The sequence below is a fragment of the Hyaena hyaena genome, unplaced genomic scaffold, assembly GCF_003009895.1.
Source record: "Hyaena hyaena isolate Hyena2069 unplaced genomic scaffold, ASM300989v1 scaffold_1317, whole genome shotgun sequence".
In the NCBI taxonomy this organism is placed as follows: domain Eukaryota; kingdom Metazoa; phylum Chordata; class Mammalia; order Carnivora; family Hyaenidae; genus Hyaena; species Hyaena hyaena.
Genome location: NW_024081952.1, coordinates 124,505 through 140,342, shown reverse-complemented (window position 1 = coordinate 140,342; position 15,838 = coordinate 124,505). Strand labels below are relative to the sequence as shown.

Here is a 15,838-nt window from a genome sequence, read left to right as displayed (position 1 = left end):
TGTGTATTTTCTGATTATCTGTTCTACTGTTGATGGGCATTTCGCTGTTTCCAGTTTGGGGCTATTTAAATCATGTTGCTCTGAGCATTCTTTTTCAGGTCTTAGAGTGCACATTTCTGCTTGGGTATATGTCCCGGGTGGGATTGCTGGGTCAGAGGGTACATATATATTATTTTAGTAGCTTGGAAACCAATTTTCCAAAGTGTTCATATCAGTTCACATTCCCTACAGGTGCTCCACGTTTTTGCCAGCACTTGGGTGTCTTCAGATTTTTTTTAATTTTTTCCCCCTTTTTTCTTTCTGGCAGCATATTATAGTGATTTCATATTTTCAGTGGTCATATTTTTTAAAATTATTTTTTCCATTCTATTTAGCTATCTACCTAGTCAGTGCTCAATTCTGTGACAATCAGCAAATTAATAAGCTATTAAGATAGCTGCAATGAGACTGGTCCCAAGTCAACATTTGGGATGCAAAGGGAGAAGAAAGAGGGTACTGCAGAACATACCTGCAGTATGAGACACAGCCTCCTCAAACCAAAGCAAAACAGAGGATGAAATATACTGGGGATTCAGGGCAGTTAGTAACTTGGGAAGAATAATCAAAAATGATCTGGAACCAGAATGGCTGACTAGGTATTAGCAATGTATTGCCATAAATAAAAACAGAAATACGATACTACTCTCAACTATGGGAAACAATTTAAAAACTGACTACTTGTTCCTCAGAAAACCTTGAGAAAATGGACTTTGTGACACATTGAAGAAAGGGAAAATTCGATTAGTCACAAAGAAGATATCCTTCTGGACAGCGACAGTCATTAAGAAAGCAGAATATACAGCTCAGAGAGTTCCACAGGCTCCTGTCCTCCAGGCTTGTACTGTTTCTCTTGTTGTGTCTGGGAAAGGAAGGTTGGAAAGGGTGTATCTTCAACAGGGAAGTGGTTGCAGGCTTAAATTGTTAAGGCTTTGTGAGTGATGAATAACATATTTGCAGGCACAGTTCCATCCCTGCCATGGAGCACACGAATTTTAAGCAGTGAGACTATACAAGGGAGGGCATTCAGAAGGAAGACACACAGAGATCGACGTGCATTTCTTGACTAACAAATAATCTTTGGTGGGCAGAATCCTGTGCTGGCAGAGAGACCCCCAGCCTTTTCTACCTCTAGTTTCTCAGAGGTAGGGTCCTTTGGGCCCCACCCTTATCCTCAGCCTGATGCTGGTTCAGAGCCAGGCTGCACTGCTCCACACCACAGCCCTAGGTGATGGCTGGGTCCCACCGGAAGTGCTCATCACATTCATCCAGCATCTGCTTCCACATGGTGGGTGGGGTGGGGAGGCGGCTGCTGTTTAACCATGAGGCCAGCAGCTTTCCCAGTCTCTTCTCTAAAGCTGTCCCTGCTCTTTCTTTTCCTTCTCCCACATGGGAGCAGAAGCCAAGAATAGCCTTTTTAGAAGCATCACTGATTGGCATGAGGCAGAATATGTCAGCCACATGGAGCCAGCCTGGACTGCATTCGTTCAGTGGTATCTTTCCCTCCACATGAGGCAGTCGGAACAATTGATTTCCTCACATTGCTTTGCCTCAGTTTCTTCAGCTGCAAAATGGAGATAATCCCCATTGGGCTATTTTGCAAATTAAAGGTGTAAATACATCTACAGTCTTTACAGCAGTGCCCGGCATTGAGCAAATGTTCAGTGTTAGCTTTTGCAACATCGTTTTCAGTTTTGAAGATGACGTTCAAAAATTAGAATTATCCCATTAGGATGTCTATTCTTAGATAAAGAAAATGAAATGCAGAGAGTTGAAGTGACTTGCCCAATGTCACACAGCTCTTTCATACCCAATTCCCAAGACTTAAACCATTCCTATACATCAAGGATGGTCTTTGCAATATTATAAGCTTCCAGTGGCTTATCTATTACTATTGTTCCATTTTACTGAGCAGGACACAGAAGCACAGGGAAATGTGAGGCTTTTGCCTAAGAGTACATATGTTAGTGAGAAGCACAAGTGGAGTTGAAACAAATCCAAAGCCCATGCCTTTGGCCACTCTGTTGGGCCTGGTGACTACTTTATGCTGAAGGAATTGTGTGGCCCAAGCAAAAACCTTAAGAGTAGCTGTTGTCCTCCCTTTCTGTGCATTTCATCATCATGAGAGGTACATGTGGCAGGTAGCCTACTGGTTGCAGAAGTATGAGAGACACGTGGAAGAAGCCCAGACCCAGCTGACAGCTAGAAGCCTAGCCTGCCGAGATCGATTGAACCCCAGATGATCTCCAGACCCATCAGTATGATAATACATGCCTAGTGTTACAGCCACTGAATTTGGGGGTACTTGGTCATGCAGCATAATTGGGCAATAGCTGAATTATACCTGACCTATATTGAGTGTTTTCTAGGACTTGCAACTTGCAAGATACGCTCTGGAACAGTACTTCTTAAACGGTGACATGTATATATATGATGAGCCTGGGGCCCTTATAAAATGCAGATCCTGACTCAGATGTTCTGGGTGGGGCCTGAAATTCTTCGATCCCAGGAGATGCTGCTGCTGTTCCACAGAATGTACTCTGGGTGCAAAGGCAGAGAAGTCACCCCGAGCTTCTCATCTGTGTCTCTGAGCCACAGCTGCACCTGGTAAACATCGAGGCAGTGTATGGGTAGGGGGACAGTCCCTGCCCTCCAGTGAGAATTCTGGGTGGATTTCCAATACTGTGCACTCTCGTAACGTCTGGCATAGCCAGGAGTCAGCTTATGTTAACATTTCCTCAACCCATTTCATGGGCTAAGGATTAGAATCACCTAATGAGATCTCCTCTTTTTTACTTTTTGCCCTTTCTACTTCCTGGAATTTGAAGGTTCATGGCAATAAAACTGGCTTCTAATTCATTTGGGGCTCATAACCAATACCAGATTTCCAAGTCACAATGTAATTGAGTCCCCAGGCAAGAGATACAAAGTCTATTTTTGGTTTTCTTAAATTCTAGTCAGGGAGGGCACGGGGACAAGAAGAATGAGGGGAGCAATGGACAGAAGCTTATGGAGGAAACCAAGTCTTCTGCTGTGACATCTTTCCAACCTGTTTTTCTGCCCAGGACCTAACATTCCTTCCACAACCATCACCTGGATAATTGTGCCTCATGAAATTTCTGTACTTTGGGCATCATGGAAAAATAGGAGAATTCTCTGCAAGAAGACAATCTTTTCTTCTTTCAATTTTTCATAATACAATTGACTCTTGAACAACAGGGGTCTGAACTGCATGATTCCACTTATGTGGATTTTTTAAAATTTTATTGATAAATACAGTATAATTCTGTAAATGTATTCTCTCTTCCTTATCATTTTTAATAACATTTTCTTTTCTCTCGCTTGATTATAAGAATATGGTATATAATATATAAAACATACAAAATATGTGTTAATCAACTGTTTATGTTATCAGTAAGGCTTCTGGCCAACAGTATTGGTTGTTAAGTTTTTGGGGAGTCAAAGTTAAACATGGATTTTTGACTGTGTAGGGAGGGGGTTGGTGCCCCTAACCCCTGCACTGTTCGAGAATCAGTTGAATATTGTAGAACACAGTCTACAAATGTAGGAAGATCTCATCCTGAGACTCAACTTCCAAATTCTCTGAAGTTTTCCAGTGGCATCCCTGGATTGTTACAGATCCTGAACATGTTATGTGAGTGCCTTATAAAGATTGCCACAATTTCCTAATTAAGCTAAACATACACCTACCATATGACCCGATCATTCTATTCCTAAGTATTCACACAGAAGAAATGAAAGCATATGTTCATGCAAAGACTTATACCTGAATATTCATAGCATCTTTATTTTAATAGCCCCAAATTGGAAACAGCCTAAATGTGCTTCAGTGGATGAATGGATAAGCATGTTGTATGCATACAGTACAATACTAATTGGCAATAAAAAGGATCAAACACTTTATGCATAAAACAACATGGATAATTCTCAAAATCATTATGGTGAGCAAAGAAGCCTGCTGTACTGTACGTTCTGTATGATGCTGGTTATATAAAAATCTAGGAAATGCCAACACTAATCTATAGTAACAGAAGGCAGCTCAGTGGCCAGGAGATTGCTGGAGAATGAGGGAAGATTCACAAAGGAGCACCAAGAAACTTTCGGAGATGATGGACTTATCATCTTGATAGCGGTTCCAGTTCTACAGGTGCCAAAACTCATTGGATTGTCCACTTTTTAAATATACATGGTTCACTCTATGTCAATTATGCCTCAGTAATGCCCTATTTAAAAATAATAACACAACGGCCACTTTTCCCTCTATCTTCTCCCCATTGCTATTTCCAAGAGGTAGTTGGGAGTCAAGGCATGTTTTTCATTTGTTTCATTGGCATCGGCATGGATATTCTATCTAGATGCCTTTGGGAGTAAGTTAACACCTGGGTGACTTATGACATCATTTCCAGCTTCCCTAGACCCTTCTTATAGATTCTAGCCACATCTCGTTAGTTTGAAAATAGAGATGTGGTGTCTGGCAGGAAGTGACCTATTGCATCCACCGACTGCCTTCCCTTTTCCAGGTCACTAATGTGAACATCTGGGGATTGGGGTGCCCCAAACTGTGAGTCTGGCAGCTCAACGTCCCAGACTTGAAGACAGAACGCTTCTATTTTATTGGCCTTGCAGTACTGTCCCTGCCAGGGGTAAAGGGTACTGCTCTGTTACAGAGGTATATCAGTCACAGACAGTGCTCTGTGCAAGATGACTCGGTTTACTAAAGTGTGCATGGGTCAGGCCAACAGGAAGAAGGAGTAGTTGATCCACTGTTTTTACTTCTACTCAGTTTACAGAAACAGGTTTTCAGTGACACATGCTGGTCAGTGCTTGGGGGGTTGATGAGAAGTTACATTTATCAAGGCACTTTGGCCTCTGCCTTTTTTAGGCATTAGATGACAATCCCACACACCTTTGAGGACTTTCTATTGCCACTCATCCTCTTACCTAAAATAGCACACAAGCACAGAATCAGGCTCTCAAGAGAGAAAAGACCAGTTATCTCTTTAAACACCAGCAATTTGAGGGTTTGCCCAAGCCTGATCTTTCCCATTCCTATAATTTTGGAATTCCCCCTCTTCCTAGCTTCTCGGGGAAGGCATAGCATGGCCTGATTCTGTTGCTGCCCATAGAACATACCTCTCTGAGACTAATAGGCTTCAACCTTGTTAATGATGGCAAGAAGCAGCAGGTGCCTCATGGAAATTCTGCCCCATACCTTTCCTATACCATCACTATCTAGAAAAGTGGTCACCATCCCCATGGCCTAACGTTTGAGTAGTGCTTTATTTAGTTTGGGTTCTCCCACAGGGAAACTCTGAGACAAAGAGCAAGTAGTATATTTGGGAGATGATCCCAGGATGCTTTGGTAGGGGAAAAGGAAAGAAGGCAGGGAAGGGGAGAAGCCATAAAGTTATGTTATCAAGACAGTGACCACAGTGAGCAGTGAGTGCTTAGTCCCAAGAGGAACACTGGGCACTAACATGTTGACTTTATTAGCATTGTATTTCATCTAACCTCTGGACTCATCAGCCACAGAAAGTAAGAAATCAAATTTTATCTTTTATGTTTATGGCTTCTTATGAAGTTCTTACTGAAATGGAGCACAGAAAAGATTTAAATAAAATGCAAAATGAGTAGCATACTCCTCTACTACTTTGTAAACTCACTGCATATAATCTTGGGCATTAAACTGACACTCTTAACTCATGCCCTAAAGAATCTTCTGTCCTTTAGGAAATGACTGCAACAGAGGGACACCTTTAGCTGTCACTGAAGACAGAGGCTCCATCACCATCTCTTTTTTATAGATTAAAAAATTCTGAGCCAAGGTTTGCAGAAGATTTTCTCAGAAGATGAAAGAGAAATGAGAGGACCACAGAAATCATTAAAATGCTATAAAATAAGACCAATGCAAACAAGTTTTTAAAAGAGATGGAGATAATTAAATCTGGAGAAGACAGAGAAACTATTAAATAATAGTCTTCAAATCCTACATGAGATGGTTTTTGAAAAGTGAATGAATAGTGGGGGGAAAAGGCAAACATGAAATTAAGATGTAGCATAAAAGATTCGAAGGGCACATCAGAGGAAAAATATTGTGACAATGAGGGTTGTTAAAAGAAATACTTCTATGGCACACAGAAGATGGTGGGATTCTCTCCTTTGGAGGCTTTTTAAAAAATTTTTTCTTTAATGCCTTATTTATTTCTGAGAGAGAGAGAGAGAAAAAGAGAGAGAGAGAGAGAGAAAAAGCATTAGCAGGAGAGGGTCAGAGAGAGAGGGAGATACAGAATCTGAAACAGGCTCCAGGCTCTGAGCTAGCTGTCAGCACAGAGCCCGATGTGGGGCTCAAACCCACAAATCATGAGATCATGACACACACCGTGAGATCATGACCTGAGCCAAAGTCAGACGCTTTCGGATGCTTAACTGAGCCACCCAGGTGCCCCTCCTTTGGAGGCTTTAAAACCAAAATAGATTCTTCTTTACTGAATGGATAGTTCTCATGAGTTCTAAGAGTGTCCCCCAGACTCAAAGATCAATGCCTTTTAGAATATAGCTACCGAAGAAAGAATGAAGCGGCTACATAAACAATAAAACTTTCTTCTTGTGTGTATATAAGAAAATTAAATTAAGAAATAAAATTATAGTGTTTCAATTCAAGGTGGCAGATCAGGCATTTTCATTTACTTCTTTTCCGTCTCCAAATTCTACTGAAAAGGCAGATGAAATAAAGATAGATAAATAAGTCCAGAACAGAGGTGTAAACAGAGAAGTTTCACCTACAGAGGAAGGAATGATTTCTAGTTGACATGAAACAAATGGTAACCAACTGAAAGTGAAACACTAAAGAGCTGAGAAAAAGTGAGTTTCTTTAGAGGAATTCTTATAATAATATCAAGAATAGAGGCTGTGTCAGTTGTACTACTAGGTATTTACTCATATGACATGAAAACATATGTTCACAGAAAGGCCTGTACAAGAATGTTAACGTGGTCTTTTAAAAAATATATATCCAAAACATTGGAAACAATCCAAATCTTTACCACTGGGGGGATGGATAAATAAATTATGATATAGTTATACAATGAAATACCACTCACCAATAAAGAAGAGAAATCTACTGATATACACACCAACACAAATAAATCCCAAGAACATGTTGAGGAAAAGAAGCCAGGGACACACACAAAATTGCACACAGAATGATGCCATCTACATGAAGATCTGGAACAGACAAACTAATTGTGATGATAGGAGTCAGATGTTGTTGTCTCTGGGAGGAATGAATTGCCCTCACAAGAAGGCTTTCTGGGATGACATAGACATTCTATATCCTAATTTTGATGGTGGCTACATGGGCATATACAATCATCAAAAATGGAACTGAAACTTAAAGATTAATTTATTTTATTGTATGTAAATTATTCATGATTTTAAAAAAATTAAAAAATGCTAAGAGAGGGAGAAAAGAATAAAAAGGAAAAGGGAGGAGGAGAGAAAGAGGAGGGAAGGAGAGAAGAGAAGAGAAGAGAAGAGAAGAGAAGAGAAGAGAAGAGAAGAGAAGAGGCAAGGATACAGAAGTTAGGAGAAAAAGGTGAGGACAGAAAACTGATTAAAGAGTGGATAAGCAAGGAGATTACTCAAGAAATGTTCTCAAGATGAAGACAAGCTTGGGGCTTCAGATTTAAAGGGTCCCCTGATTGCTAACCAGAATAAACCACTAAAACCTTAAATCTAAGCACAACATGATGACATTTCTGAACATTATGAATAAAGTGAAAAATCCTAAATGCTTCTAGTTTAAAAAAATAGCCATCTACAAAGACACAGCATCCGATTTTTGAATGGAACATGATATGGTGTAATAAATTTGGATTTTATCTTCAAAATTCTGAGGGGAAACAATATGGAATATGGCCAGCTGCCAAATTAGCATGGAAGTGTGAGAACCAAATAACGATACATTTAAAAATTTAGGATCTCAGAGAGTTTAGCCTTTGATAAAACCTTCCTAAAATAACTTTTTCAGAATGTTTTCCAACAAAATAAAAGATGAAAATATGAGATTCAAGTAGCAGCAACAGCAGATAAAGAAATAAGCAAATCTTATAGTTATGTCTAGATAATTATTAGGGACATAAATGAAACTGCTAAGAAATTATTCCTAAGAGTTATAATGAAAAACAATGAAAGAAAGAAAGAAAGAAAGAAAGAAAGAAAGAAAGAAAGAAAGAAAGAAAGAGAGAGAGAGAGAGAGAGAGGGAGAGAGGGAGGGAGGGAGGGAGGGAGGAAGGAAGGAAGGAAGAAGAAAAAATAAATAGAGGAATAATCTAGCTTAAATATTCAGATAATATGATTAAAAGTTGAAGATACATAGGACACGGAGAGAAACAGCATGTCAGAATCTTGTTTTTGGAGGGTTTAGGTTATAAATATGGATTTATTCTTAGCACTGATTAAAAAAAGTATAACTTCAAATCTGTTACAATGTTGAGTAACAGCAATAGGACACTTTTAATACTTGAGGAAAAATGAACAAAGTAAATAGTATTTCAGTACTTATTGAATGTTTAAGTGCTAAGCTCTGATGAAGTCCTTAACATGCATTCAGTGTTTTAATTTTTACAACAGCACCAGGAAATAGTTACTATATATATTTTAGAGATGAGGAAATTAAGATATAGGATAACTCTCTTGCCAAAGGTTAAACAGATAATAAGTTGGAGGGTAAGAAGCAAAATGGAAAAAATTGTGGAATTTTGAGGATACTATATAAAATGGGAAAAATATCTTCAAATCTATCAGCAATCACAACAAATATAAATGACTTAAATTCACTGATGTGTTGCATGGAAATGGAAAATTTAGCTATTGGTTTTTAATGAGAGATATTTAAATTTCAAAATAAGACAAAGTTTGAAAATAAAGATTGGAAAAATATATTCAACAAATCCCAAAAGAAAAAGAAATAAAGCAAGAGTTGCAACATTAATATCAAACAAAAAAAGTATCCAAGACAAAAGTCAATAAAATGATAAATAAGGAATTTCACCTTGATAAGATATAACCACCAAAAGGATGTTTTATGTCCTAACACCATGGATTCTAAAAAAGTAAAGCAAAAATTAATTGGATAATGAGAAACAGACAAATCCACAGCAGTAGGATAAAAACTCAAATTAATTTTCTTGAGGAGTCAGCAAATAAGTGGACAATAAATAAATGAAGAATTGGAGGGTTTTCAAAATATAATTAACAATCTTTATCTGATAGGTTGTATATGGAGATCCAAGAGTATACATCACAAAGCATAAAGAACATACAGTTATGAAATATTTGCAAAATATGCTTGTACTATGTATAAACTTTATGCTGATAAAATATAATTTATCAGTTTATAAAAATATATGATTTTCTGGGGAGACGTAATTTATCAAAATTGACTCAAGAAAAGTTATATTATCTGAATAGACTAGTGGCTATTCATGGAAATAAAGTGGAATGTTAGTCAGAAATCTCAAGCAAAGAAGTACCAAGCCCAAAAGGGCTTTATGAATGAATTCTAACAATCTCTTAAGAAAGAGATAATTATTATTTAAAGTGCTAAAGTGAAAAAGATTTTCAACTCATCCCATGAAACTCTAATGATGCACTTCTGAAATGGATACTGCTAGCTTTCATGCCCACACCAAGAAAACTGTAAGCATATATTTCTATAACTTTCCTATAACAAATTGGAGAATATAACAGCAGCAAAAAATAAAACCCTATTCACAATAGTAAACAAACCTAGGTATGATAGGACAAGTGGTTATTCACTTGTACAAAAACCAAACTTGTATCTTCATCTTAAACCTTAAACCCACAAATAATTTGAAAGTAGATTTTAGTTCTAAACAGCAGCAGCAACAACAATAAGAAAATACAAAACTGTTAGAACAAAATATATTTAAAGATTTGAACAACCTTTATTTGAGGATCTTTTTGTAAAAGGCAAGAAAACTGAAAGTCATAAAGGAAATGATTCAGAATTGATTACACTTAAAACAGAAAGTTTCTTGGGGCACCTGGGTAGCTCAGTCAGTTAATCATCCAACTTTGGATCAGGTCATGATCTCACGGTTTGTGAGTTCAAGCCCCGCCTTGGATCAGGTCATGATCTCACGGTTTGTGAGTTCAAGCCCCGCCTTGGGCTCTGTGCTGACAGCTTGGAGGCTGGAGACTGCTTCAGATTCTCTCTCCATCTCTCTCTGCCTCTCTCCCATTCATGCTCTGTTTCTCTCGCCGCCACCCCCCCCCCAACAAAAATAAAATAGAAAGTTTTTGCATGGCCAAGGGCAGCATAAATAATATTAAAAGATGAGTGCAAGATTGGTCTAAACATTTACAAAGCATATGAGACAAAAAATGAATATGGTAGGTATTTTGCAAAGATGGCCACAGTAACTCCTCCCATTGCTGTACACATGCTCCTTTGTAATATTACTTTTCTGGTCCTCCAGTAAAGAGGAGACTATTCCTTGTCCCCTAGACTCTGAACTCACACAGTGATTTGTTTGACCCATAGAATGTAGCTGAAGTTGTACAAGTTCATCAAGAGGCTTTGCTCCTTCTGCTTTTACTCTCTTGCTGCTCTAAGTCCAGTATGTCAAGCTATGTGGGCTTGGTTTCTTGAGGATGAAAGACTCTGTGGAGATAGGGCCTAGGTGACAGCCAGCATCAACCATCAGACATATGAGTGAGGTCATCTTGGACTATTAAGCTCATGTCAAGCCAACACAAGGCCAGAGTAATTCCAAGGGAGATCACCAGAAGAACCACTCAGCTGAGCCCAGAGCAAGTTTTCTTGATGGGCTAATGAAATAATGTTTGTTTCTAGCCACTAAATATTGGGGTGGTTTGTTATGTAGTAATTAATAGCTAAGTGGGACAGTCCTTCATAATTTATAAAGAATTCCAGGGAGAAGAACTAACAGCCTGACTAGATAATGGGCAGACAAGCCATGAAATAAGAAATATAATGGCTGTTGACTTGAATCAGAGCTGAGAGTCTTGCTGCTGAATAGAAACAAGAACTAGGGCTCCACCAACAGCCTGCCTGGGTCTGAAGCCTGTCCCTGTCCCTGTCACAGCTGTGTGGCCTTGGGCAAGTTACTCAAATGTCCCCAGGCCTCAGTTTCCTCATCTGTAAAATGAGTATACAAAGACTCATATTCTCTGTCAATCCCACAGAATCCTTGCAAGGAAATGTACTTGTATTAAGTACAAATAAATGTTGCTTTTGCTTCTACTGCTATAAATGGCTCAGATGACCTCTTGACTACCAGAAGCTAGGTTATTTTATTGAAGGCAAGTAGAGCAATAAAGGGAGAAGGAGCTCACAAAAATAGTGGTTAGGAGATAGAGAACATAGATATTTCAGAGTTTGGGTTGCTTAAATGGTGTAAAAATAATCAATTTGATGGTTTATAATACTTGCTTATATATAACTGTCTTAATAAGTTCTAACTTTCCTATTTAAAATCTGTAGAAATTCATGGTTTTATATCTGACTGAGATTTAGTAGAGAGGTAGTCACTTGAATTTCAAGTAAAAGAAACATAATAATAGTTGTTATTATTGCCTGTGGATTCTATAATTTGGGATGTTCTATCTCCCAGACTGCTTTCATTATATATCATTGTTTTCTTACCATTATTAATTAAAGACCTCAAAGAATTAATCTGAGTCTCTGATCAATGTGAGACACTTATTTCAATGAGGAGCTTAGATTTCATTCAAAAGTGGAAAAAAGGTAAGGTTTCTGTGCATTTTTATGCAGCTGTTGCAGAAAATTGGACAATTTCTTTCTTTTTTTTTTTTACAAATAGTTTATTGTCAAATTAGTTTCCACATAACACCCAGTGCTCATCCCCACAAGTGCCCTCCTCCATGCCCATCCCCCCCTCCCCCCCACATCCATCAGTCCTCAGTTTTTGTCAGCATTCAAGAGTCTCTCATGGTTTGCCTCTCTCCCTTTCCCCCACCATTTCCCCCCTTCTTCTCCCGATTGGTCCTCTGTTAAGTTCCTCCTAGTCCAAATTGGACAATTTCTTATTAGATAGTTTAAAATATTGAAAACAATGTGACAACTAACATCATTGGCTTCATGAACCACATGAAATATGGTGTTTCTAGCTGGGCACCTTGGACAAGTTACCTGAGTTTTTTATTTGAATCAGGAATAATGATAGTGCCTGATTCACAAGACTTTTGTTGATATATGTAAAGTGCTAAGAACAGTGCCTGACACAAAAAAGGCACTTGAGAAATCTTAGCCATGATTGTTGTTATTCTTACTACTATTTATTGGATGTAGAAACAACCAGATCTTAAATAAGGGAGTATCTCCTCTTAAATGATCCCAAAGATACTAAAGTTTGGGTAAATAAACCAACCATGTGTATTTCTCATTCCAGCCTCATATTTTAGAATATTTTAAGCAGAAATAACAATAAAAATCATGTAGTCGAAGGGCTGATTAACTTCGTGGTTACAAGGAATAAATTTAGCAACTTAAAATATCACAGAACCAACACATTTAAATGGATTTGAAGATGGCTACACAGGTCCAGTAAACAGAAAGAATATAGTTTCTGCAGTTGTGTTTTTAAATACACCTGCTACTAGTGAATTCAGTTTGCTGGACTGAAAACAACAACATAATGAAATGTCTTTTGCAGATCTTCTCACTTGGTGGAACATTTTCTCTCTCCATTTGAATGGTAATATCTTTGGAGAGCCAGAGAAATAAATTTAGTCAGGAAGAATATAAAATTTTTATAATAACAAATTACAAAAGAGAGTAAAATTATGAACTAAACTGTTAAACTCATCATTCTGCCTGGTTAAGTGCATTGAGTGGGCAGAATAACCAAACACTATTACAAGATAAGCTGAAGCTGGTGGATTAGCAGCTGCTTGGGACCCAAGATACTCCTAGGAGCATTACTCCTTCTAAATCCCCCCATTTCTTTTAACCTCTTGGGGAAGTTCTTCAGCCAAAGGCCCCTTTGAGAATTTAATCCACTTCCCCTTTGCAGCTGCCACTTCCACCAGCTGCTTCTCTCATTACCTTACTGTTCAGGCAGAAAAGGCCAACCCCAGGTTATTCTAATGATAGCAAACACCTCATAAAGAAATCTGCCAAATTTACTTTTCCATAGAACATCATTTTTACAGCTTTTCATGAGCCCATGAGGAAAGAAAGCATCATGTATAAAATATGACTTCCAGAAATCTTGACGATATTAAGACCTATGCCAGCAGTGGTAGACTGGTGGGTGTGTACCATCTACAGAATGGGAGTGTCTTCAGTTTCCCCAAAGGAATCCTATGAGTCTGTCATTGTACCTGTTTGCCCACAGAAGACGGGAAGGTCTCACAAACTTAGGACATTTTCAGAGATGCCTCAAATTAAAATTTCTTTTTCATGTGTATTTATTTTGAAAGAAAGAGAGAGAGAGAGAGAGAGAGCAAGCAGGGGAGGGGCAGAAAGAGAGGGAGACACAAAACCTGAAGCAGGCTCCAGGCTCCAAGCTGTCAGCACAGAGCCAGATACAGGGCTTGAACTCACAAACTGAGAGATCATGATATCAGCTTAGGTGGGTCACTTAACCCAGACTGAGCTACCCAGGCGCCCCAGAAATGTCCCAAATTTAAAAGAACTGTAGGCTCTAGGGTGTATTCTTTTATGTTCCTGGTTTTGCATTTGTGGGCAAGGATCACCTTGCCTTAGTCTATAACACCCTGGCAGAGAGAAAACTTTACATAATAATCAGGAGTTTGGAATGTATGAAATTTGGTGAGCTTCCTAATCTCTCTGTGCCTCAGTTTTTGCATTTGTAAAGGGGGCACATTAACAGTATAGTACCTTATTAAATCAATGAAATTCTGTAAAGCACTTAACACAGTGGTGCACAGGCACATAGTAAGCCCTAAAGAAATATTTTAGTGAATTCTCTCTTTGACAGAATTTTCCACAAAAATTACATTAAAAATACATTAGCAGGGGCATTGGTTATAAAGTCCTTTGGGAGCAATGAATAATACTTATCTCCATACTGCAGAGCACAGTTTCAGAAGGGCCGGTTTGAGGAAGAGATTGTGGGAGGCAGAAAATTCCCGCTGCTTCCTGGGAAAATCCTTGCTGACTTCTACCCATGTTCCAGGTTGACAGTTGCAACACTCAAAGGAAAACGCTTTCCAGGACAGTGGCAGGAAGGAAATGGGTACCTGAGCAATCCTTATTCGGAAACCATAATTAACCTTGTGTCTGGAGCCCGCTCTCTTCTCCCCAAAGGAGATCCCCTCTCCTGCCTTGCAGCGCAACGAACGGATCCTCAGAATCTCCTTCCTAAAGCGACCCTCAAGAGGGGCAGGACGCGGAAAGTATTCACTGTATTTTTAAAAGCCCCAGGTGACTCGGGCCCCAAGCGCGACAGGTGGCTTGACTCCGCGCCCTCCGCAAGGCTGGGGAGGGACGCGAAAGGCACGTGGCCTGCGCGGGCAAACAGAGGGTGTCTGGCCATTCTCCTCGGGGAAATTATTGCCTGACCTTTGGGGGTTGCCTTCTGAAGGGGCAGGCTTCCTGGGGTTCTTTCTCCCAACCCCAGTGTGGGGATATTATCCTATAGTTGAGTCTCTTACCTTTCCCCTCACACTCCCGAGTGACATTACTCAGCCTCTAAAGGGCAACCAAAGACTGGCAGCCCCCCAAAGCAAACACATACACACTCCACACTTCCTCCGCCCATCCCAAGCCTCGCACCCCCAGGTGCCTGACCTGTGAAAGACCTGGAGGAGAGCATCTGCCAGACCTCAGTGCGGGCTTCAGTCTCCAGGCACATAACCCCAATGAGCCTCTGCCTAAAACAGGTTGTTCCCGCAAGGCTGCGGCCCCAACCTCTCCGGTGAGGCGGGGGACCCGCCTCCGCGCATCCAGCCTGCGCTGGCTCAGCACCCCGCCGCCCGGGTCCCCGCCTCCACGCGCGCCCCTCTCCGGCGGCGCACTCACCTGCAGCTGGGTCCGGCTGGCGTTGCCCGCGGCCGCGTCCGGCCGGTCGGCGGCTCCGGAACCGCGCAGCACTGTGATGTGCAGTGTGAGCAGCAGCAGCCCCAGCAGCAGCAGCAGCTCCGCCGCCAGACGCACCATCCTCTTGAGGCGCGCGGCTTTAGGACCCGGCGCGGCGGGCGGCGGCGGCGGCGCCGGGGGAGGAGGAGTTGGAGCCCGGGAGCCCGGCAGCGCTGCTCCCGCCTCGGCCCCCGCTGGGGCCCCGCTCCCCGGACCCGCGGGGCTGGCGCTGGGCTCGGCGGGGCGCGCCGGGCCGGGGGAGCAGGAGCCGCCGCCGCCGCCGCCGCCGCCGCCGCCGCCGCCGCACCACGGCGGAGCCACGGCGGGGCCGGGGGCGTCCAAGCCGGCTGCGGAGCAAACCCCGGCGCTCCCCGGCGGCGGCGGGGCCGGGGGGCTGCCCGGGACCCGGGCCGGGCCGGGGACCACCCTGCGGGCAGGGGGTAGCGGGGGCGGCGGCGGGGCAGGCGCAGCCGAGCCCCCGAGCGCACATGGGCGCCCCAGATGTGGCCGCGGCGCCGCAGCTGGAGCGGGAGCGGCCGCCAGAGGAGCGCGGGTAGCAGGAGGAGGAGGAGGAGAAGGAGGAGGAGGAGGAGAATGAGGAGGAGGGCTTCAGTGGCGGCCCGGAGTTACCTCCACGCTTGGCTCCCCCGCCCTTGCTGCCCGGAGCCA

General features: G+C 41.5%; 1 protein-coding gene across 2 annotated transcripts in view; it reads right to left on the bottom strand.

The window, feature by feature from the left end:
* The window catches only part of ISM1 (isthmin 1), a 75,308-nt gene extending 59,968 nt beyond the window's left edge, over nt 1-15,340 (bottom strand). Inside the window, exon 1 of one of the 2 annotated variants that reach the window (XM_039223312.1) lies at nt 15,113-15,340. In XM_039223312.1, the coding sequence (XP_039079243.1) occupies nt 15,113-15,250 (138 nt within the window). In that variant the 5' untranslated portion in view covers nt 15,251-15,340. Of the gene's footprint in view, nt 1-9,109; nt 9,173-15,112 lie in introns of those variants that run through there. The other variant, XM_039223313.1, reaches the window with a different exon arrangement.
* Between the last annotated feature and the right edge of the window lie 498 nt (nt 15,341-15,838).